Source organism: Camelus ferus, chromosome 18 (assembly GCF_009834535.1).
Source record: "Camelus ferus isolate YT-003-E chromosome 18, BCGSAC_Cfer_1.0, whole genome shotgun sequence".
Taxonomy (NCBI): Eukaryota; Metazoa; Chordata; class Mammalia; order Artiodactyla; family Camelidae; genus Camelus; species Camelus ferus.
In genome coordinates this window covers 5,945,583-5,969,694 of record NC_045713.1, presented here as the reverse complement: position 1 = coordinate 5,969,694, position 24,112 = coordinate 5,945,583, and the positions used below count along the sequence as shown (strand labels likewise).

At 49.4% G+C, this 24,112-nt stretch overlaps 1 protein-coding gene across 12 annotated transcripts in view; it reads left to right on the top strand.

Annotated features, from left to right (window-relative positions):
• Nucleotides 1-24,112, top strand: part of CUX1 (cut like homeobox 1) — a 354,203-nt gene that overhangs the window by 80,377 nt on the left and 249,714 nt on the right. For all 12 annotated transcript variants that reach the window (XM_032459637.1, XM_032459636.1, XM_032459635.1 and 9 more), the window contains exon 2: nt 5,329-5,439. In XM_032459637.1, the coding sequence (XP_032315528.1) occupies nt 5,329-5,439 (111 nt within the window). The remainder of the gene's footprint in view (nt 1-5,328; nt 5,440-24,112) is intronic.

Here is a 24,112-nt window from a genome sequence, read left to right as displayed (position 1 = left end):
CTTACAGGGAAAAAATGAGATTTTAAAAGATAACTGCTTGCTTTTTAGGAGTTGTCATTACATGTACGTGTTCAAAATCCAGAAGGCACTAAAATGGTAGCTGGTGAAAGGCCCCACCACCACCCTCGCCCCGTGCCCCTGCCGTTTCATCTTCCCAGAACGAGGGACGGCACCAGGATCTTGTGCTGGAGCCTTCCAGAGTGATCTCACGTATGAGCGCATCCTCCCTCTGTGCGCGCACTCAGGGTGGATGTCCTGCTCGCCCGCCGGCACTTCTAATTGAACACAGTGTGTCCACTTTGGCCCCAGCCCCCTCTCACTTCTGTGCCCAAGCCCCCGTCCCCCAGCGGACCTGGCCTGGGCTCTGCTTCCTCTGAGCCCTCATTCGTGGACAGCAGCAGTCACAACTGTGGATTGTGCAGGGGACTCGGGGAACCCGGAGGAGGTGGAGGGTGACAGGGACTGAGGCCGTCCCTGCCCATGGGCTTAGCCGAGATGGGCATCTTTCTTGCTGGCTGTGTGTTCTGCCTTATCCAACCTCTGCTTTTGGTCCACCAGCCTGGTCCTCTCTGTCTTACTGCTCTTCCATGCCCGCCTTGTTTCTTTGGCTGGACCGTGGGCACCTGGAGGTCGAGGTCAACTTGTGATTGACTTGTGCATCCCTGGAGCCCCCAGCCTAGCTCAGGATGCTGGTGGCAGAGGTCTGACCTGAGGTCAAGCATGTGGCTCTGATGGTACAGAAAAACTCCCCTTGATGGAGTGCTCACTATGCCAGGAAGTGGACCAGCATCATCTCAGTTGTCTCCAGAGAGGGGGCGTCGTTTGACCCAAACCACACAGGATACAGCACGAATGGAGCCTGGATTCCAAGCCAGGGCTCTCTGAGGTCTGGGGGATCTTCGGATGTCCTGTGCAGGGGGCCAGGGTGGGGGTGACACAAGGAGACAGGTGGGTGAGCTTGGGGCCTTCACCTCTTTTCAGCCCGAGCAGCTTCTGTTTGCTCAGTGATTCTGCTGCAGGAAACAAAATGGAAAATGCTTCAAGGGCTCCCTCATGCAGAAACCACGGCTGGGCTTTCCTTTTTCGTGCAAGTGCTCTTCATTTTCACTAGTAAAGCCACTTTAAATTCTTGCATAGAACCTGCTGTTGATTAGTGGAAAGATAAGCCCTAAAGAAATATCATATGAACCAACTCTTTGGATTAAAGTCAGACAGTAAAAAGCAATACTTCACTTGCATCTCTGTTGCAGTTGGCCAGTGTTTCCCCCACCAACCGAGGGATGCTGGCGGGGGGAGTGTTGGGGGAAGGGGGCCGGTGTGCACTTGCCCAGAGTACTGGCAGGCCTGGCCGGGGGGCCTCAGGGAGAGAGAATCTCATAAAAGTGGCAGCGGCACCACAGGCATCCCCCAGCTGAAAACAAACACCTGACATTCACTTTAAAGGCGAGCAGTTCCAAACTGATCATTGACATTAGTAAGAGAATTGTTTTCTTTGGGAGAAAATTTCCCCATGGTTTCTTTTAAACAGGCAGCTACATGGTCACTTTTTATTTTTTGTGTGTTGAATAAGCCTCTAATACTTGGCTGAGAGGCTGGAGTTGGGCCAGAGAGAAACCTCCAGTGTTAGGAGCTTTGCCCTTTGAGGATGTGTCAGAACCGGAGGAAAAGCATCCAAGAAATTATAGTCAGGAAAACAGGACTACAGCTCTCAGTCAGTTCCCCAGTATATTGGAGTGAGGTGTGCCCGTGTGCACGGAGCACAAGCTCCCAAGCCAGAGGGCTTTCCCTGAACCTTGTCGCTTCCTGACATCCGTCATCTCATGACGACTTTGAAAGATACCCCCACAGTTTCTGCATCCAGGTGCTGTCCTTGCACGATGCTCTGTGGGTACCCTCTCTCTTTACGCTTAGTGAGAAATACCTGTCCGTGTTCAGAGCCCATGGGTTTGCTGCTGGGTGTTTCTAGCAGGAGGATAATCCTAAGGAGCTCGGAGAGGGCTCCTTCCGCTTCCTGCCCTGGGAAAGCTGGGGCTTGACGGAGTGGTGATTTCGGCGACCGGCTACCCTCTCCTCGTTCATCAGCCCTGAAGCTGGCCAGCGTGCAGCGCGTTGTGCAAGAAACAGCTGTTGTTTTGACAAAGGACGCCCTGGCCTCACTTTTTTGAATCATCAGAGTGAGTCAAGGGGTCATCTATTCCCAGCCTCTGTCCCCAGGCAGGTGGACACAGAGGCCAGGCTCATGCATAACGTGGGACACACAGCATGTAAACTATTTCTAGAACTATATGTGCTCCTGTTTTTTCACATTAACAGTTTAAAAATATACATAACAATAGTATATTTTGTGGTTCTTTTCCAATGAGGTAATTCACGCACATGGCAAAATAGCCAAAAGATTTATACTGAAGAGCCTGTCCCTTCCTCCCCAGCGCCGGCTCAGAGCCAAGCACGGTTACAGGCATCTTCTGTATCTTTCTAGAGACAAACAAAGCTTACGGGGGCATATGCATAGATACTCTTTTAAACAATGTAACATTATTTTGCACTTTTCTTTTTTTGCTTAAATATACCTTGAAGATCATTCCATCCCAGATAGTACACTGCACAGGACTGCATTTTTTTTTTTTTTTGACCATTGCGAAATAATCCTTGAATGGATTTGCCAGTACACTATTGCTGGACATTTAGCTTGGTTCTACGGTTTTTGTATTTGAGGTTTTTTTTTCCTGGTTTTTTTTTTTTTTTGACTCTTTGTGCGTTTTTAATGCTTTTCAGATGTGGGGGCTCTCCGTGCTCCTTTTTACGTGTCACCAGTGACTCCGGCTGAGGTTCTGTATTTCAGGCCCCCATCACCACCTCCCCTGAAGCATAAAATTCCCTTGTTAATGTGTCATTATAGGTGACACTTGGAGGAGAGACAGGCTGGGTAGATAATAAAACAGTGTTTGGCTTATGTCTCATAGCTGTCTCCTCCCTTTGCATCGCCCCCAGAGCCTTAGGAAGACTTCGTGTCCTTCAGAGGGATTCGGTGGTGGTTTTTCCAGGGGATGCGGTCAAAGACAGTGAGCCGTCAGCTTGACCAGCCAGACCCAGGGCGGCAGAGGCTCAGCCTCTCCTCCTCGCTGTGCTTATCTCTTTCCATGGTGGTGGGCGGCGGCCACCGTGTGAAATTCAGAGAGCCCCGTTGGTTTCTCACGGGGGCCTGCATATGTCTGTTGGGTAGGGAGCATGGTGGGCCCCCGGAGGGTCCCCGCCTGAAAACAGCAGGTCACCCCGGGCTCCCAGGCCCCGCCACCCTGAGATAGAGGTGGATTTGTTTGCATTCCAGCAAGCAGCCTGTGCCAGGCTCAGCCCTCCTGGGATCTGCCCACAGGGTCGCTCGGCACTGGGCTGGGATCGGGGTAGAGGGGAGCCGAGGGTCTCGTAGACTACATGCTTTTCGATACCTCCTGCAGCGCTCCCCCCACTGTCCCCGAGCTTTCCACTAGATGGAAGGTGGGGTCGGGGCTGGGACCCCACAGTCACCTGTGTGCCCCCAGCATCCAGCAGCAGAAGTCATCAGATGCCCTCTGTTTAGGTGACACCCCCCTCCCAGGAACTAGGATCCTTGCTGAAAGCTCTTTGTTTTCCTCCGTGTTCTGCCTCTGTGTGAGTGGAACCAAACATCAACTTGACTTTTTTTGGTCATATTTCAATATTGGCTTTTTCTTTTCCCCTTTCTTGAAGTCTCCTTTTATAACTGCTGCTGCTGCTGCTTAAATATAGATGTCTAAGCCCTCCTCCTTACCAGATTGTTTATATTTTTGAGAAGCCTTCTGCTTATCCGCGATCGCTCCTCCTCCGTCTCCATCCCCACGCTGCCACATTGCTTTCGGTTGCTCTTTTCTCCCCCTGCCTTCACTTGCCTGGGATGCGTTTCAAATGTGGTCTATCAAAATGTGCAGTGTTTCCCTCTTTTCTGCAGTAGCTTTGACATCTGTTCTTGAATCCTAGCCCACGGTATTCTCTGGGACTGGCTTGCCCAAGACTGGCTGTAATGCCAGAAGCACGGGAAGGGGGAGAGAGTGTGGTGTGGTGGTATCTACCCCACCTCCCCCACCCCGAGTTCCTCTCCCCCCTTCCTGCTTTTAAAACTGCCTGCCATTTCCAACTTGACAGCACCCGAGATGTTTGTTCCAGCACTCTGCCATCCCGTCTGGCAGCGGCCCACCCTGTAGTGGTACGAATGAAGTGTTCACCAGCAGGGCTTGCAGACGCCTTGGGTTATTTCCGCCAAAAAGGAAGCCAGGTGGGTGGAGGGCGGTGGAGAAAGACTCTCGCACGCTTCCTGGATGTCTCTGCATGGATCTTCATCTTGGATTTTCCCCACCTTTCCTAGCTCTGCTGGGCCTCAGGGTGGCGATTCCTTAATGTTGAGAAGCCACTTGGAGCAGCCGCTTGAATCCTAAGCAGTGTGCGTCTTTAGTAGCTGAAGCCTTTCGGTGCCTACGGGAACGTGTCCTTGTGCTCCTGCTGTCAGCCTGGGACACCATCCTGGGCCCATCTGCTGCAGGCTTGTTTGAATCAGATCCTCTTGGCAGCTCCTCCCAGCGTTTCCAGGGCCAGGACACAGGTTCTCGGATGCTCTGAGTGTCAGTTTGTCGTGTGCAACAGAGGTCCTGGTGGAGCCCAGAGTCTCAGGGCAAGTTAAAGAATTAGAGGATAATGCTGTTTCCAGGTGCCTCACTTCCCAAGTTTACCAGATGCTGAAAATCATTATTCTTGGAACTTGCCTCTTAAGGTCCCACTTGAAAACAAGTTAACAGTTAATTCTAGCCATCCTGGACATGATGTCTGGCCTATAGTAAGCTCACAATAAGTGTTTGTTGAACAAAAGCAAATAGGGGTGACTACAGAAGATTCCAGGCCCACACTGTGGAAGGAGAGTCAGGCAGAATGTCTCGGTGAGAACCCAGAGTAAAATGGCAGGACTGGCACCCAGGGATGTGGCACGAAGAGATGCTTGTTAAGAACAGGAACGAGCGACTCCGGGGAGGGCTGACATGCGGGCGTTGGTCTGACTCTGGTTTTAGTGAAGAAAAATGCACCTGCGTGTTCTGTGGTGGAAACAGTCGCTTGTGCTGTTGATACACAGCACACCCAGCTGGGTGGGTTTGGTTTCCTTGAAGCAGCGCACGGGCCGGATGGGAGCCTCAGGGTTGTACGGGTCCCGGCAGCCCCGGGATCCCTCCTCCGCCCGCCCTCGTGTTCTGGTCAGATGCAAACATGCTCTCCTCCCCTGCAAAGTGCAATTACAATCGTGTCTTCCCTTCTGTTTTCTCTCCACAGAGGGAACTCGATGCCACCGCAACAGTATTGGCGAACCGGCAAGATGAAAGCGAGCAGTCTAGAAAGCGGCTCATCGAGCAGAGCCGGGAGTTCAAGAAGAACACTCCAGAGGTGAGGTGGCATTTCCGTCCTGGTCTCTCCGAAGGGCGGCCGGGGGGGTCTTACTATCCGAGGGCACGTTCAGAAGACGCGTCGTAAGCCGTTCATTCCTCACAGAGCAGCGATCGGCTGCTTCCTCTCCGCCACTCTCCGCCCTGTCTGCGCACCACGTGCGGGCTGGGGACGCGGATTCAAGCCCGAGCTAATTCCAGGTGCACGTGCTGAACAAGCTGGGTGTGCGAGAGCGCATGGCCAGCCGTGTGGGGGGTCAGACCACTCCAGCCTGTCCGTGCCAGGGTGCCCACGTGTGTAGGCAGCCCACTCTGGGTCCTCAGGGAGTGTGAGTACAAGGAGGGATGGGGTGATGGGGCCTTGGAGGCCCCCTTCCCCGCGCTGGGGTGGGCGGGGCATCTGCAGGGTGCTTGCATCTGAGGATGCAAAATGCCGCCGATTCTTGCAAAACAGACATTTGGTCCGGTCGGGCCTTTTACACGCCTCTGGGTTTCCTGAAATATGCTTTAAAGGGCACTGGAAATGTGCTCTTTGCACGCTCCTAATTTTTTCTTGGACGTATGTGTTCCGAGGACAGTGTTTAGAGTGGCTGGGGCAGCCTTTTCCTGCTGCGTTTTCTTGGTCCCTCATTCCCTGAGTCCCTGTCTAAGGCGCCAGATGAAATAAAAAGAAAGAGGGGTTTTACAGACAGCTGAGCAGACGTGGGGATGGCTTTCCAGGGAGCCTCTGCCACCCGGGCCCACGGCGGCTCTCGTGTCGCGGGCTCGCCCCCAGCCTGCTGCACCCGCACTCGGGTGTGAGTGCGTTACAGCTGCTCAGAGCTCCAGCCCTGACTCCCTGCCCTCCAGACTCTTCCATGGGGACCAGGGAACAGGCCTGGAGGAAAAGCTGCTTCCTTGGAGGGATGCCTCTAACTTTTTTAATCGTCCTGGAAAATGATATGTGAATTGAAAGTTTTAAAGTGGACTCGTGAAGTGTTCCAAAGGAGCTTGCCGTTTAAGGGGGCGTTATTGTGAATCACGAGGGGAAGCCAATAATTAACCCTCTATTTTCAGAGTAAATACTTCGGGAGAAAAAACAGGGTAGTGCAGTGGAAAGAAGGAAGCCTCTAGGGGCAGACCCACTGAAGTATTTTCAGTTTTAGACCCACTGCTTACCTGCTCCACCCTGCCCATAAACTTGGATCTTCCACGTTTCATCAGACCAGACGCACAGGGCGGAGTAATTCACACCTGGGGGTTGCCCCCTCTGCCTCTGGCCCCGGGGGGATGGGCTGTGGGGGTGGGGATCTGCTAGTCTCCACGACCCGCAACTAGCTGTCATCGCTGTGTTCTTACTGCTCTTCCCTTGGTGACCCTTGGTCCAGGGGTGTCCGTAGAAAATCTGGAAAAGAAGGGCAAATCATGCTTCTGAGGCTGCAGATCATAATAGGTAAACATAAGACATCATACAATAAAGTGCTATGAGGCGAACTGGATTCCGGAGTTTCCCTCTGGAGTCCCAGGCTCCTGTCAGTTGCTCAAGGCGGTACCGACCGAGGAAGGTCCGGCCACCTAGAGCCCAACACTCGTTTGCTAAATGTTAATAGGACTAAATGGGTCCAGTCTGTCTACTGACGCTTAAACACACCTTGTTCTGCAGAAACTGGCCACCAGCATCCAGGGCTTGTGTTGAATCCTGGGCCAGTTCCTCAAAGAAACCCCGCCTCAGACTTTGCATTTTATCCCTTAGGCCCAGTAAATAGAAGAGGCCAGGGAAGGGGGAGCCTAGTGGGAAGTGCCATTGGGGGCATTTCTTTTCAGGGCACATTTTTTAGACATCACCTTCCATGGAAGAGGGGACCCAGAACCCCACTTGGAAGGGATGGACGTTGGCAGCCCTGCTCGCTCCCTGCAAGCTGGTCAAGGCTGGCGGCTGCTCGGGCTCCTCCCACTGCAGTCAGACAGGCCTCCCTGTGGCCCGGGCGTCCCAGGTGCGGGGAAGGGGAAGCTGCTCGCTGGTTCCTGCCCCATTGGCTCCCCTTACATCTCCCGACCCCAGGCCCATCCTTGAAATCCAAGTAGGGTCCTGACGGGGACCCTGAGGTGAGACCCAGTAGAGACAGGTTCTCCTGTGCTGCCAGTCACCCAGAATCTTCTGTAAATTTGGGAACCACTTAAGGCCAGAGTGGAGGTGGGGCTGAGGAGCTGCAGCTGAGGTCCCCTGGGTACACAGGGGTGTACTTGAGGGTCCTGTGGCGTGGAGGGGGGGTCTGGTGGTGTGGGGGGCTCTGGCGAGTGCGCGTCCTGGGACCCAGAGCGGATGGTTGGCCGTCACTTGGTTTAGGGCTTCGGTCCAGAGGAGCCTGCCCTGTCTCTGACACTAGTCGTTAGTTCTGGTTATTCATCAGCTGCAGGTAGATTAACCCAGACTGCCGAGGGAACGCTTCTAGAAAGTGGACGTGTGAAAAGGACGGTTGCTTAGAACTTTGTTCTCCAGAGTAAAGAAAAATTGGCTTGTTGGCAGGAAAGGCATCTTGTCACGTGGAGATAGACCGGCGTCACACAGTCGGCCGTGAAGACTAGGCCATTGGTTCCAGGGTGGCCGGCAGGCTAGAGCCAGGGCCAGCGGTCTTGCTAGTGTCACACCAAGTGTGTTGATTCTCAGTGAAAACCCCGATGTCCCTCTGTGTTCTGGGGAAGGAGAAAATGTCCTCCCAGTGTCTGTTGAATATCTAGTAAGTCTAATGGGCAGGTTTAGGCTCCAGGGAGAAGTCAGAGGTGAGTGAGGGTGTCTCCCGCCAGGGAGCTTATGTTTTCCTAGACTGGCCCTGCCCCGGGCGACTGGGAAAGCCCAGGTAGGGGGAGAGGTGGGGGGTGAGGTGGGGGGACCCACAGGCAGGTCCCACACCGGACAGGCCACAGGCACACGAGAGGCAGGCACCAAGGGAGCTGGGGCCTCAAAGACCTCTTGTTTAGAATGAAGCCCTTTCGGTTTCAGTTTTATGTCATTAGAAGAATACATTCACAGTCAATTGATGTTACTGCTCATGTCGTTTTATCAGAATTGTAGTGAATCTGAAGGAGGTGCAATTACCCTGCCAATAAAGTTTCATACATTTCTTTGATTCAAAAAAAGAGTCCCTTTCTAGGAAAACCGTTTTTAATTTTAATTTTGCAACTACACATTCATTCCCTATTGAGTTTATGATTGATACCTGAATGTAAAAGACCATGGGGTATTTCTGGGTTGTATCTCTTTCGCTTTCTGTATTTATGACTGCAGGTGACTTACCGGCTGGCGTCAATGGGCGAGCGACGTAACCTCCCAAAGGCTCCGTTTCATCATCTATAAAAAGTGTGATGACAGGGCCTAGCTTGCAGGGTTGCTGCGTGTGTGTGTGTGTGTGTGTGTGTGTGTGTGTGTGTGTTGTGTGTGTGTGTGTGTGTGTAAGGCTCCACGCGGGCCCGGCACCAAGAGTCTAGTGCATGTTTGTTACTGGCATTAACTTGGAACACGTACTACAAAGCACACGGGATGTAGCTGATTTCTGCTCCTCGAACCCAGCTCAGGGGAGTTAAAACAAAACAGAACAAAACAGATATAGGTTGTTTTCACCCAGAGTGTTCCAAACGTTGGGTTGTAAAGTTGGTTGCTAATAACAGTCATTTTACAGATATTTTTTGAGCACCTTCCACGTGCCATGTGGTTTGGCCCTAGGGGTAAAATCCCATCCTAGTTCTTGAAACGATTCTTATATTCTTATCAAGAAAGTTCAACATCCTGATAAGGCATGTTAAGTGCTGGGATGGTGTCTCTGGAATCCTCTGAACGCAGACTTTCCCCGCAAAATTCTCTTAGATCAATGGTGGTAACGTTCCAAACCACATATGCCACAGTGATTCTTACTGTATGTGAACAGGGCTGGTTTTGGAGCCTTGGATCTTGGCCTTTGAAATATTGGTGAATGTTAAGGACCCGCCCACCTGAGAATTGCACAGTTTCTCCTGGACTCCCTGAAACTCATCCGGGAACCCTTGGATTAGAACACAGCTCCAAGGCCGGCGTTGGTGGTCTCTGCGCCACACCAGGAGCTCTGTACGTGTTTCCTCCTCCTCCCTCCCAGTTGTGCCCAAGGTGCGGGGAGGAAGGATGGGGAGGAAGGGGCTGCATGAGAGATAAGTGCTAAGGCCTTGACCACTGGGCAGAGGCCACTGCACTCCAGCCTCCGGGCTGGGCGCTAGGGAGCAGGAGATGGGTGGAGGGACTGAGCCACCCCCGCTGACGAGGGCAGGTGGCATCAGGGGCACATGCCTCTGTGCTGGGTGGCAGGTTCTTCCCGCGCGAGGCTGGCGAAGAGCAAGGCTAGGTTAGTGACAGCTTTCTTGAACTCTTGAGCCCAGAGATGTTAGAACTGTGGGTTCAGTATAGGCCAAAACCCCTTGCCTCTTGCTTTTCTGTTGCTTTGATCAGAGAGCCGAGGTACTGGCCAGGATTACCTTTGATGCCTTAAATGGCATCTGTATTGATAAAGCTGGTGGCAGATTAGATGTGATCACCAGTGATGTGGAGGCTTGTGGGTGCTGCCCAGAAGCAGCCTAGGGCAGCACGCCAGCTCCTCACTCCTGGAAACTGAGTTATTTCCAGTGGGGGTGGGAGCACTGAGATAGGGACAATGCTAGGGTTTCATGGTTCTCTCTTCCACTTGGTTAAATTTCAAGTTTGTGTCTCAGACCAACGTTTGTTATGACAAGGATCTCACAGCCACTGCTAGGCCGAGCTGGGACTTGAACCCAGGCGGTCTGGCCCCTGAGTCGATGCTCTTAGCTGCCGGGCCGTGCTGCCTCCTCAAAGGGCCAAGCACCTGGAGCGGTGCCGGCCTCAGAGCCAGTCCCAGGACGCTCACAGTGGGTGCCGTCCCAGCTCACCCGCTCGAGATACTTGAATGTGATGCTCAGTTATCAGAAGAAAGGTTTTCAGCGTTGCTTCCAGACGGAGCACAGGGATGTTTTTTTGTTTTGTTGCCATTCTTTTCAGTAAGAGAAGAAACATCCTTTACAGGGGAGGAAGAGAGGAAAACCTCAGAGCTGAGATGCGGCAGTTCTGTCACGAAACCATCCTCGGGCTTTGCTTCTGTCCCAGCAGCGTGTCGGGCTCCGCACCCCAGACCATGTCTTAGGCGCCTGATGGTCAGACTTCACTAGGTTAATCTGTTTCCCACGAAGCGGTCACATCTCTTCCGTGAGGTTTAAAACTGAGCTGCAATCCAGGAGCTCTTATAGGTGGTTGTTCCCCCGATGTATTTTTGCTTAAACATTTCTTGCTTTCTTGAGCGCTAACCCTCGGGACACCTGGTCCACCAGGCTCATGTCCTGGGGCTGTTCCCCATCTCTCCCACCCAAAATGCACGTGGCCTCTTTCCCTCTGGTCCTGTCACCACTGGCAGAGCTCAGCCCTGGCCCTGACCATTTTGGCACAGCTCCCGGGTCGGCACCAGCACTGACCACCCTCGTTCCCTTGCTGTCCCCACGGGAGAAGGTGGCCCGGGCTTGACGCCGGCCACTGCCTCACAGCCCCACCTCCTGGGTCGACAGGCCTGGCTCCGTGAAGGGAACGTTCTCTTTCCTGCTGACATAACCGCCTGTTCACGGGCGTTCATTTCCTGAGTGCCAGAATCTTAATTTGCCCTCTCTCTCTGGCTGGAGTGTTTTTCTGATTTTTTTACATTCTCAGGAAACCGTTATTTAAAAAATCAGGAGTTATCTTGGTCCACGACTGGGGAAGAAACCTTGTGCCACGGCTGAAATGAACTAGGTTTATGGATTTCTTACCAACTCTGGCAAGTGGGGGCCGGGGGGGAGGGTGTCTTCTTTCAGAAAGTCTCCAGTCATCTTTTTCTTGATCGAGATGGACTCCACCTAAGTGAGATTTGAAGTCTCGAGTCCCCACACCGTGTCCTGCACATGCAAGCCAGCTGCTCCCCTTCTGTGGAGGTGAGGGGCCAAAAAGATGGGAAGACACTGCAAACTATTCGAGTCATCTTGGGCTCCCTGTGAGAAAAGGAGTCCGCAGCCGGGGGGAGGGAGGGGGGCAGTAATATATAGTTGTGGCCCAGGCCCAAATGCGTTTGTCACTGCCTCGACAGCCTTTATATAGACACTGCAGGGAGTGACTCAGCCTGGAAAAAGAGAGTCACTTAAAAATAAAGTTGCGACTCAGATGGACACGTCCTGCACAGGCTGCCTCGAGACAGTGCGGCTGCATCTCGGTGAGAGGTCTGGGGGGTGTCTTTGCCCCACATGGCCCTGCAGGAGTTCTTGGCCAGCTGGGTGGCCATGGTGAGGATGGTCATTACAGTTGCCTTGTGCAGTTGGCCTGGGGATTAAATGAGCTCCCGTACAACTCTCTGTGCTTTATGAACGATCAAACAGTGTTCAGACAGTTTTTGCTACAACTGTACACATTTATGTGTGAAGTAGTGACTGAATTCTTAATTCTTCTGTTGTTTTCAACAAATTCACAAATTGGGGGTTGGGGAGAGTTAGATTTACTGACTGACTTACTTATTTAATGGAGGCACTGGGGATTGTACCCAGGAGCTCATGCATGCTAAAAACACACTACCACTGAGCTACACCCTCCCCCCACTTTCTCCACTTCTTGAGGGGTAAGGGCCTGCAGGCAGGAGCGGCGCCTCCATTGTGTTTATTTGCATCTTGAGTACCGTGGACCCTTGATGATCGTGTATTATCGCATTCATTTAGGACGCTTTTCTTTTACAAAACAGATTTTTGAAAAATGTTAATTATATTACTCTGCAAGATTCATTTCTCATACAAGCAGGTAATAAAATTTTATTTGACACTTCAATTTTATTTTTTTTTTTTGTATAGAATTAAACAAAAAGTAACAGAATTCGAGAAGTGCCTTTCTTTGGCAGATTCTCAAAACATTAAACACAGAGTTACCCTGTGACCCAGCATTTCCACTCCTAGGTTTATGTCCAAAAGAATTGAAAACATGCCTGCACAAAAACTTGTACGTGAATGTTTGTAGCAGCATTATTCAAAACAGAAAGTGGAAGCAGCCCAGATGCCTATCAAGAGATGAACTGATAAACAAAATATGGCCTGTCCATACAATGGAATATTATTCAGCTATAAAAAGGAATAGGATGTTACAGCACGGAGGGACTCTGAAACGTTACGCTAAGTAAAAGAAGCCAGACACAAAATTCCACATGATTCCATTTACGTGACAGGTGCGTAATGAGCAAGTCCCTAGAGACAGAAAGTAGCCTAGGGGTTACCTGGGGAACGGGGAGCAACTGCCAAAGCTATGGGGCTTTTTTGGGGGATGATGAAAACGTTCTGGAGTTAGTGGTAATGGCTGCACAACTTGGTGAATATGCCAAACACCACTAAAGTGTACACTTCAAAAGGGTAAACTTTATGGTATATGAATAATACCTCAACTAAAGTGTTTTCTTAACACCTTTCTTTGTGGGGTGTGGGAAATCTCTGCACAGGTGGCTTATTCACTTGTTCTCTTGTTCTCTCTTACACACTGAAGAAATTCCCCACATAAAAGGATCTTGTGAATTTCATTTTGGCAGCAGCCAACTTGGTTTTTCAAAGGCCACTCCAATATTTGGCAAAATTATAAAGCCCGAATAATCAACCTGGATGTTTAATCATTCTAGAATCACCCACCATTAAGTTATAATAAGACTTTAACTAGAAAAAGCTTAAAAATTAAAAGTGAACTTTTAACTGTTACCAATTAAACTCTTTAAGCCAATTTATCAACCCCAGAGGTTATTTTCTCGTTTCTTTCTTTTGGGTCCCTGGGAGAGAGAACCTGCCCCAAGGGTGATAGAGTAATGAATGCAGGTTAAACGTGCTTCATCCCCGAGTCAGTAAAGGCTGGTGGCCATATTCTTCCCCCTCGTTCCAGAGGGACCCTGCAGCTTGCTCTGAGGGCACCAAGGAGGTCTCTAGAGCAGAGGAATTAGCTCAGGCTTGGACACATTGAGTGACTCATATCCTTGCTCCACTGCTCAGTGACATTGGGACAGAAACTTAACTGCAGATCCTTCATCTGCAAAAATATATTCTGCCTACTTCAAAGGGTCCTGTTGAGTACATGACATTCCTGGAAGGTAGATGTCCAGTCCTGACAGTATCCCAGCTCCTGGGCAGGTGAAGTGAATTCAAATGTAAGGAGCGGTAGCAGGTGCCCAGTAAACACTTTCCTACCCGTGTTCTTTCCTTCCTTCCTTCTGCAAATAGTTCTGAGCCCTCGCCAGGGGTCAGGGGCCATCTGAGGTTCTGAGATCCAGCAAGCAGACACCGAGAGAGAAGATTCCAGCTCACACAGAGGGGCAAGCAGGCAGTGACTGCGTACACACATGACACACAGGGTCATTTCAGGTGGTGAGAAGAACTCAAACAGGACAGTATGGCAGTGAGTGTGGATGGGTGAAGGGTCTTCAGGGAACTAGGGAAGTTTCTTGAATCAAGAAATGGAAGAGGGTAGGGTATAGCTCAGTGGTAGAACGCATGCTTAGCATGCACGAGGTCCTGGGTTCAATCCCCAGTACTTCCACTGAAAAGAAAAAAACTAAAAAAGGTAAAAAAAAAAAAAAAAAAGAAAATGACCCTGGGCACAGCTCCCCTCACCCTTGATGAATTTGGGCAGGTTCTTTAGCTGTGCGGTCCTTGTAATTTCTTTCAGCTAAAAGCCTGATGGTCTCTGTTTGCTCTAATCACCCAGTGACTTTCAGACCCCAGATCCAGTCCCTCTGCTTTCTAAGGCCGACGATGCTTTTCCATTCGGATGACAGAAAGTTTGGTCACTAAACATACGCGTTTGAGGGAGGCTTTATTTTGTTTGACTGCCTTTGGTCCAGAAAAGTGAATTCTTGGGTAATCAGCCAAGAGTTAAACTCTGAGTCTGTGTTCGTGACACAGGAAGCAGAACTGCACGTGGAGCCCAGACCTGGGGGCAGCACGTGGCAGCTGAAGAGCCCCCTGGCCACGCTGTCTTTCTGGAAGCGTCTGTCCCGCCGTGTCGGCAGGGCTGGCGTTCCCTTTCCTTCCTGAGCCTGCGTGCCGCTTCCTCCTTGGGTCCAGCAGTTTTCAAATGGCTATTTTAAGTATAACAGACAAATTATCTGAGCATTTAATAACTGTCAAAAGGAAAAGGCTGTAATTAGATGCATGTGGCGGGGAAGTGTAGTTGAGACCATGCTGAGTCCTAGAACCTCCGAGCCTCCATGTTCTCATCCCCAAAATGGGAGTGATGACAACTCTCCCAGAGTTATTATGAGTCAGACAAAATGCTGTAGCCTGTCCAGAATTCCCTTGGCAAAGAGTGGAAGCTCAATAAATGGCCTGTTGAGTGTGTGTTGTTAAAATCTAATCTTTTGAAAGGAGAAATTGTGTTCACGAGTGAGCTTTAAAGCTATAAATGAACACCAAAATGTAAAAAAAAAAAAAAAAACAAAAAAACAAACTCTTAGAGCATAAAGTAGACCTACAGGCCTATAAACTGTAGACCTGGTTTCCAGGGCAGACTTGAATAGATTCAGTAAAATGAAAATATGCGCCTCCCATGTGTGTCTAGATGGTCATTTTCTCTCCCTTTGCATTGTCTTTACTCTGCACAGAGTGGAAGTATTTGTTGCTGGACTCTCTCATTGGAAGCTGTTCTTTGAGAGCAGCCCGTGGCTTGTCTTTCTGGTCAGTAGCCTCAACCAAAGTGCATTTTGAATGGAGAATGTCAGTGTACGTAGGACGCGGGGGTAACTAGGGTGTGGGAAGGAGCGCGCAGCCTCTTCGCAATAAACATCCTTGTGGCATGCAAGCTGTTCGCTGTAATGGCTAAATGGGAAAGCCGTACAACTTGGTTGACGTTGTGGTGAACTGTTATTTATTAATATTTATCAAGTTCTTACTAGGAGCCAAGCATTATGCTAAGTGCATCACGAACAGTCACTGCTCTCACAGTCCCCTCTAGAAGACGGGTGTCCTGGGTGCCGCTTCACAGAGTGCAGGCCACCTGCCTCCCAGGCAGACAGACTCCTGAGAACCAGGCCATAACCACTGTGCAGACTGGCTCCTTTTAGCTGCCCAAAGTCGACCAAAGTCAGTTCACTGTAGGTAGTTTCTCATCTGTTAGTTAAAACAACAACCAAAAAACCTTATTTTGAGTAGCTCTCTGAAGTGACATACTCACGGAAAGGGTGTTGCGTGTGCTGGGGGTGCGTTTTGTGGGTCTGTACCCAGGGAGGAGCGGTTAGGCTAAAACTCGGCATTTGTTTGAAAATGCTGGCTAATTTATGGGAATTGTTATAACCCAAAGCAGGAAAATCTCCCCTTCTGTTCTGAGATTATGTCAGTCAAGAAGGAGACAGTCAGATGACAAGTCCCCCTGACCCTGAGATCTGTTGTCTGAGGTTTTACTTTTTTGCCCAGGGCGCTGGGGTCGTAATTGGGGCTAATTACTGAACATCGGTGATTGACTGTTGTGGGCTTTGGTTTTGACTTAAAAATGTGAGTTGCAGGAAAAGTAATTTACAGAGAGCATTACAAGCCTACCATGCAGAGAGTAATAGTTTTGTTTGTGGTCTAGTATTTTAGCAGGAACACGTGATGGTATTGTTGCTACAGCTAAAGGAGTGATTTTACTGGGAATTAGGACACTTGGACCCTGATTCTGGTTCTGCCACTGACTGTATTTGAGGTCTGAGCAGGCCTGGTCCCCTCTGCTGTTTGATGGCTGTGCTGAGTGTCCGAGAACCGAGGGCTCTGGGGCTCGGCCCGCTCCTGCTCCCTCCCCCTCTCCTCCCGCCTCCAGCTCCCTCTTGTTCATCCTCCCTGGGCCAACTTCTCTGCCGCCCTTTCTTCTCAGGAGGCCTCACCTGCTTTTAGCTCTGTGGGGTTCTCTATTCACTGCTCATCCTGCATGCAGCAGATAGTCACAGCGGGCCCACTGTGTGTCGGGCAGGGGTACAGGGCAGCTCTGGGTTGAGGGCTCTGGTCCTTGCAGAGACACCACAGAGCTAGCTCAGAACAACAGCGGACATGTCTGGAGCACTTAACTGTGTGCCAAACACAGTCTCAATGCTTTAACTCTATTGGCTGACTTAACATTTGCAGGATCCCTGTGAGATGGGTACCACATTTCTCTCCATTTCAAAGAGAGGGAATCTGAGCCCCTTAGAGGAGGAGGAGGAAGTTCCCAAGGGTGTCACACCTTGTAAGCAGAGAAGCTGGCTGGAGCCAGAGCAGATCCTTGGGGAGCACTGGGGAGCCCTTCCTGAGCTCTGGCAGTCGTGGTCCAGGCACGCAGAGCCCTGCCGCCCTGCGGGCTGTGTCCCTGGGGCCACCTCTCCCGCCCCAGGTGCCACCCCACCCAGCCCGACCTCCCCGGCAGACAGACTTCCCAGTGCATTTAGGGGAGAGAGGAGAGGCTAGACTACCTCTCAGGTGGGTAACTTGCATCCTGGGGCACCTTCCAGTTGCAGGACCCCCCCACCCCGGAAGGTTCCCTACTTCATATCTGAAAGATCACTATTTTAGTTTAGAAGTCCAGTGGGGTCCCCAGTTTAACTCCGTATTTATTCATCTGTTACTGACTCGGCACTTGAGATGCTGCCAACAGCATCTGTAGTCAAGTGTCCTGAGACTGAACAATTGGGCTTTCCCTGGGCACCCCCAGCCTTGACGCAGGGGAGGGGGTGACCTCTGCTCCTGATACTTCTCATCCACCTTCAGTGTTGTGCTGGGAGGACACTGCATTTGTAAGGTACTGGGTACATTTTCGCCCTACAAACATTTTGAGTCAAAAAGACCCGGGCACGTGTGTCTTCCAAGAACTTCTTGTCCGAGGGAGTAACGACTTAGGCAGAGAGAGCCAGAAGCTTTGGCACCTCTGCCTCCTCCGGAGCCCACTCTCCAGCCTCACGCAGGATTTCACGTGCATGACGTGGTTCTTTCATATGCAATGCTGTGGAGCTGGGTTTATTTTTTCTTAATATGAAATATCTCTAGCATACCCAAAAGCATAAAAACAAAACAAACGTTTCCATGCCCTTCTTGACAACTGGAGAGATGTGAACATTTTGCCCATTTGCTTCTGATGCCTCGTTTTTCAAACAGAAATAAAACGTTATGTGTGCAGCTAAAATGCCACCTCCGTGCCTTCTCCCCCTCCTTTCTTCTTCAGATGTAAACCCATCCCAGAACTGATGTTTCATTGCCATATGCTTTTTGCATTCATAGCAATGTTGATGCATTCATAAACAGTAGATTGTTTTATATATACATCTATTTTACTATTTATACAAATGGTAGGCCAGTTCTATCTGGCTATGTCTGTGTATATCCTCTGACAATCTTGCTTTTTTTAAAGTCATTCCACTGTGTGCGTGAACCACAGAAGATGTACCCACTGCCCTCCTGAGATGAGAAAAGGAATTTTGGCTGTTGGTGACACTTTTTCTTTCTTCTTATGCACGTCCTGGAGGAGTGGGGTCAGGAGTTCCCCGGGGTGGACACCCAGAAGCGCAGTCTCCAGTCACAACCTGGCCAGTTGGGTGCTGTTCTCAGTAGCTCCATGCTGTTACCCTTCCCACCCACCAGCTCCCAGTACCTGTTGCGGCCACATCCTCTCTGGCTTTTTGCTGTATTTCCTTATTTAGAATGTGAGTGAACATCCTTTTGTCCAATGACTGGCCTATATAGTTTCCTCTTTTGTGTTTTAACTGCTTGTATATTTCACCCATTTTCCCATCAGGCTGCTGCCTGTCTTCTGACCGCCTCATAGGAAATGGGAATATTCTGAATCTGGATCCTTTGTTGTGTGTGCACGGCTGCTTTCTCCTCCCTGGCTGTGACCTGTCTTTTCACTGTGTCTATGTTGTCCTTGGTCACGTGGAAGATTTTAATTTTAAGGCAGGTGGGTTTTTTTTTCCCAGTTTTTGCCATAAAGTTTGGGGTTTTTTTGTATCTGATTTCAGAAACCCTCCCTGTGCTGATGTCTCAGAGACAGCCTCTGGTGTTTTCCTTCAACAGTTTTTTGGTTTTGCTTTTTCTGTTAGGCCTGTGATGCATCGTGTGGCTGGTGGCCAGCTGAGGCTCTAATTCAGTCTTCGTCCACTGCAAGCCCCTCATCCCAGAACCACTTACCGTGGAGCCGATCTTTCTCCAGGATTAACTTCAGCACCTCTGCCCGGTTCCACGCCCCACCTCTAGGCTCCCAGTCTGTCCAACCCCACGCTGTTTTGATGATTATTACTATATTATTTCCATACTGGGACCAAGTCTTGATACCTAGTAGGAGAAGGTGCCATCCTCAGTCTTCAAAACCATCTAGCCTGTGCTTCCATGTGACTTTTAGAACCATTTATTCAGTGCCACTTAAAAAGTTCTGTTGAGATTTTTCTTGTAAAATCATTGAATTTGTAGATGAATTTGGAGAGACTTTATACGTTCAGGGTTTTGATGAAATTACTCTCATTTAGGTGAATTTCATTCCATGTGCGACTCCAGGGATGCATGAAAACGACCACACTCTTAACTTACTCTGGTTCCTTGTGTGGATACAAAATCATCAACACTGAAGGATTGATCATTGTAGTCTGGAGCCGGGCATAAAAATAAACCCCACTCTGTTATCATAGGTGGCTGTGATTAAGATCAGGGGAAAGGTCGGCTGTGGGCCTCCAAACATTGACAGTTTCCTTCAGAAGATTAAGTGGTTCTTCATTTTTGGCCCAGGTCATCAGTAGCTTAAAGCCATTACTGTCTATTGGCTGTTTGGTTTGTCTGAAATATGGGGCTGGTCTCAGCCTGTTTCCCTGGGGTCAGGTGTGTTCACATAATCAAAGTGCCAGGAACCCGTGTCTTATGCGAGCGTGTGTGTGTGTGTGTGTGTGTGTGTGTGTGTACACACAAAGTCTGGGAAGGAGTGCACAGCGCCAGCATACAGAGATGTCCTTTTGGACCTTTGCATTTTAAAGTGTGCGTTCTTTATTAGTAGAGTGTTTGCAAGCTTATTTTTGAGACAGGCTTGTTCAGCCACAGTCACGTGTGCCTTTGAAAATGACCATTTGTGAAGCTGTCAACCATCAGCCAAGTGAAGAAAAATGAAGATTCCTTTGCAGCTGATGTGTGTTCAGGGGTTTTCATCAGCCCAATGCAGTTCCCATGACCTGTTCAGAGAAGGGTGATAGCTTCTCTTTCCTTTCATTGAAAGTTGCTGGCCAGGATATTTTTATTTATTTTGTTGATATGTAAACAACCCAGGAAAAACATTTCATGCATAGTCGAATGATTACTTTGCCATAGTAAAGAAAAAATACTGGTTCCAACTGATAGGAGACCAAAAAACAAAGGGGAAAAAAAAAAAAGACCTATGAATAGGGATGAAGAAATTAAAGTGAAAAATAGGACCAGGGCAGGTTGGGCTGATAAAGTGAAGAAGAGAACTTGTGGTTTAACTCTTTTTTGCTGATTGAAGGGAAATATTTCTATTTCTTTTTCTGTTTTTTTCAAATTCATTTGTACTTGAAACGAGATGAAATGTTTGACTGTATTAATTGTCTTGATTTTAAGTGTGGGAAGTAAGTTCCATGGCAACCTCCCTTAAGTAAATGAACTGATATGTTAGAACCAGAAGAGTTGAGAGTCATTTTTATTTTAAAATTCTTTTTGCATTAACACATCTGCAGTGTTGAGGAATATATGGAAAATTGAAATAGTGCTTCTATCCCGCCGTGTCTCCAGCACATCAATAAATCACCTTTTTTTTCCTTTTAAAATGTCTGGCCTTGTAATTTATGTTTGCATAACCCATTACTAAATTCATAGTAGGTGTTTTAGTTGGCAGGCATTATTCCAGGGATTCTGAGGATCTTTAAAAAAAAAAAATACAGAGCTTTTGTTAGTATTTATACTTAAGTGGATACTTTCCTTTTTTAAAAAAAAAATAATGAATTGAATTTTTAAAAAGAATTTGGAGCTGGCTATTTACCTTTTTCTTAAGCCAACAATATTAAGTCCATATTCCCACATTATCAATTGTCATGGATTTCTTAACAGACTTCATTTTTTTCTTTTTTTTTTTTCAAATTAAACCTGGCAGAAGAAAATGCTATTAAGATCATACTAATTTCTAGATAATTTTCCATAGGTTTCACGTTGCACAGAAAATAAAAATGTCTGTTTTACTAATTTTTCAATTTCTTAAATGCCGTTGACTGTTTTCATTATAAAGTGAAGATGAATATATTCATTCATTTACACTATTTGATGCTTGAGCAGAAATAGCAACGTTCAGGGTTAGTTCACATACTTGTGGCTTACCTTCGAGACTTTCTGATTTTTAACCAGACATTTAAAAATAATCATTATGTCTTCTAGCCCTAAGTTAGGAAAACTTTTAGAGCTTTACTTTGAAATGATAAAAAAAAAAGTTACGTCTATTTTGTATTGTTAAAAAAAAAAAAAAATTCAAGTGATTTTTAGGGTAGTTAGAAAACCAGAAGGGCCACTTAGGGTTTTCTGAAGAAGTTTGTTTTTTATTGGATCATTCTTCCCTTCTTTCCCCAACCCCCATCAGCTGGTTAATAACGTTTTCAGTATAAAATATGCATCTCAGCCCATTGAAATCACTGTGGCCAATCAGAAGAGGAATTGTTTCTCCCCCAGGGAGCCTTAAGATATTTATCAGGAAGTCTGTAGCCTCCTCAGTCTCTTTGTGAGAGAGAGTACAGGTTATTGTTCAAAGGATAGTGCTATGTTTAAAAATTCAGAGTTTAACCTGTTCAGACTCTGTTCTCAAAAGTCCACTTGTGCTGTAGAAGTTTGAAAGTCTCTCTCTGACTCCCTCCTACTTAAGTTAGGCATGAAAAGAAATGGCAGTTTTCTTTTGCTTTTGTTTCTTTTAAAGACATAGCTAATTTGACTTTTTTCAAGTGCCTTATTTTTGTTGTCTGATTTCATTACCAGAGATGTTTATTCTGGTTGTACTGCTCTTGACAACTTTCTAAGCTTATAGAATAATTTCTGTTGGGTTGAAAAGGCGCCTCTTCCATTTCTACGTTTATTTCTGGAAACTGCAGGGGCTTATTCCCTCTTCCTGGTGAGGTGCAGGGTTTTGAGAATCTGTCCCACTTGTAAAAACCCGGCTCTCAGACCAGAGCCTCTCCTGATTCTTACAAGCGATGAAGGTAGATTCCAGAAACAGTATGGCAGCTTTCAGTAGATGAGACACACATTTTATGAATTTTTGTGAAGTTTTCTTCCCCTTGCTCCATCCTCTCTGGAGTTGGTGGCTCCGTCCTCATGAGCCCCGTGGTTGTGTCCCAGAAAGCATTTCCACCAGGGAAGGTGCTGTGCCAGAAGCTGGGAGAAACGAAAAAGGAGGTGTTTATCGTCCCAAAGACGCCTTCCAACTTTTATTATTAACTCCTTTCCAAAGTAAACGTTCAGGTTTGTTTCAAGTCACTTCTGGCCAAAGTACAGTTGGGTTAGCTATGTCCTCTAGAGGGAGAGGTGAAAACAGCACTGCCCTGGGCGAGGACGAGGTGGGGGATTGTTCACTTCGTGAAGGGAGGGGTCCGAGTGACAGCTGTCGGGGACAGTCGGGATGGGGTGTGCGAGTGACCACAGCTGCCGCGGTTAGCCTGCCGCAGTCCTGTGCTGTGCAGTCGGCTGTGGGCGAGGCCTCTGGAAGGTGCTGGGGTTCCCGGAGCTCCCCTGGGCATCCCTGGCCCAGCCAGAGATTGGTGTGGAAATAGACTGAATCAAGAGTAGTAAGTGAGAAAATGGAGAGATCAGTGCTCAGAGGATGCTTGGAGCAAAGAGAAGAGACTCTGGGAGAGACGCAGGAGCCCAGACCCGGGGTGGGGCCAGTGTGGGGCCGTCAACAGGGGTGAACGGTCCACTGAGGGTGGCACGGGGGTGCGGCTCCGCCTGCTGCTCGAGAGGCTCCCAAGCAAGGCTGAGGACCTGGACCTCACTCTGCCTAAGGCCCTACCTGGTGATCACAGGGCACAGCTCAGGAGTGCCATGGCCCAGTCCACGTCCCGCACAGGTGGTGCTTCATGCTGTGGCGTGGAGCATGGATGCCCTGGGAACAGAGGTGGAGCCAGAACACCAGGGACCCTGTTCTAGGGGGCTCGGTGAGAAACAGCTGCTCTCTGAACAAGCCGGTGATGTCCTGTGCATTCAACAAATACCTGTCGTGCGCCTTCTCTGGGCCAGGCACTGTGCCGGTCCCTGGGGATGCAGCAGTGAACAGAGTACTGAACCCCTGCCCTCAGCACTGCATTCAAGTGGAGGAGGCTGACGACAAATGAAAAGATAGGAACAAGTTCCAGGGGATGCTGATCGTGGAATTGGGGAAGGAGAGACGGTGAAAGTTTGAAAATGCTTGGCTGAGGAGGACGGGAGAGAGGTAGGGCGTTAACTGGAGAAGGGCAAGGTTTAGGAAGGTGGTTTCCCCCATCCCGAGGGGACCAGAGCTTGCTCTAAGTGCGGATGGGGGAAGGAGCATCTCCACATGTGGTGGAGTATAGTTCTAGGTCACGGGCACAGAAGTGGGAGGAGAGGGCACTGGGCTCCCTGGCTGGAGGGCAGGCGGGAGCTCAGGCGATAATAGGATGTGGGCCAGAAGCGAAGGTACGTTCCAGGGAGCGGCATCCGCTTTCCTGGAGAAACAGGAGAAGCTGTCCTTGAGGGGTGAGCAGGGGGCTAAGTGCTAAGGCAGAGGAGACAAGTTTAAGATGGTCGTGAAGACAGTGGGACAGGGATTTGATAAAGCACTGCTAGGAGGGTGGGGGCAGTGGGCGGTCTCAGATGTGGGGTGGCTGCTGCCCATCAGATGTGCAGGAGGTGATGGTGGATGCCCGATAGAGGGTGGCAGAAGACAGGTGACCCACCCTGCGGTCCCCACGGGCTGCATTCGGCCTTCCTGTCACTTCACTGACTGGCCCTGGCCTGGATGCTTTTGAAATCACGCAGGGCCAATTACTCACAGGTTGTGACGCCAAGGTTCTCATCGTGTCTCCAAATTTTCATGGTGAAGAAATCAGCTTCACTTTAGCCACGCAGGAGCCACCCTACATCAGTATTTTCCTAATTTAGCTAATTATAAAAATCTCCTGGGTGTGTGCTTGTTAAATAAAACCACCATCCCTGGGCCCCACCCTAGACATAGTGAGACACAGTCTTCCGGGAAGGGCCTGGGGACCTGCATTTAGAACCAGTGCCTCGAATTCTTACTCGGGGACCGGTAGGGGCACCCAGCCTCCCTTGATCTCTCCCCAGTTGGGACGATTTCTCCATCCACATGGATGTAGGGTGTCGAAAGCCAAGGCTGTAGTTGGCATCTCTCTGTCTCCCCACAGCGATGCTCGGGGGATGTGTGTGAGTGGCCCGCTGAGACCTGGGCGGCAGCGACTGCTCCCTGGGTGGGGGCCAGCCTCAGTTGTCAGCACGGAAAAGCAGCCTGTGAAAGGTGCTAATGCTGCCACTCCTGGGGGGGCGGCTGGGACCGATCTCGGGGTTCTGGAAGGCCTCTGGAGAGGAGTATTAGCATAAATGCAGACCTGGGAGGGTTCCCCAGTGCTGTCTGGTCCAGTCTCCTTAATACACAGGCAAGGAAATTGGGGCCTGTGACTGGC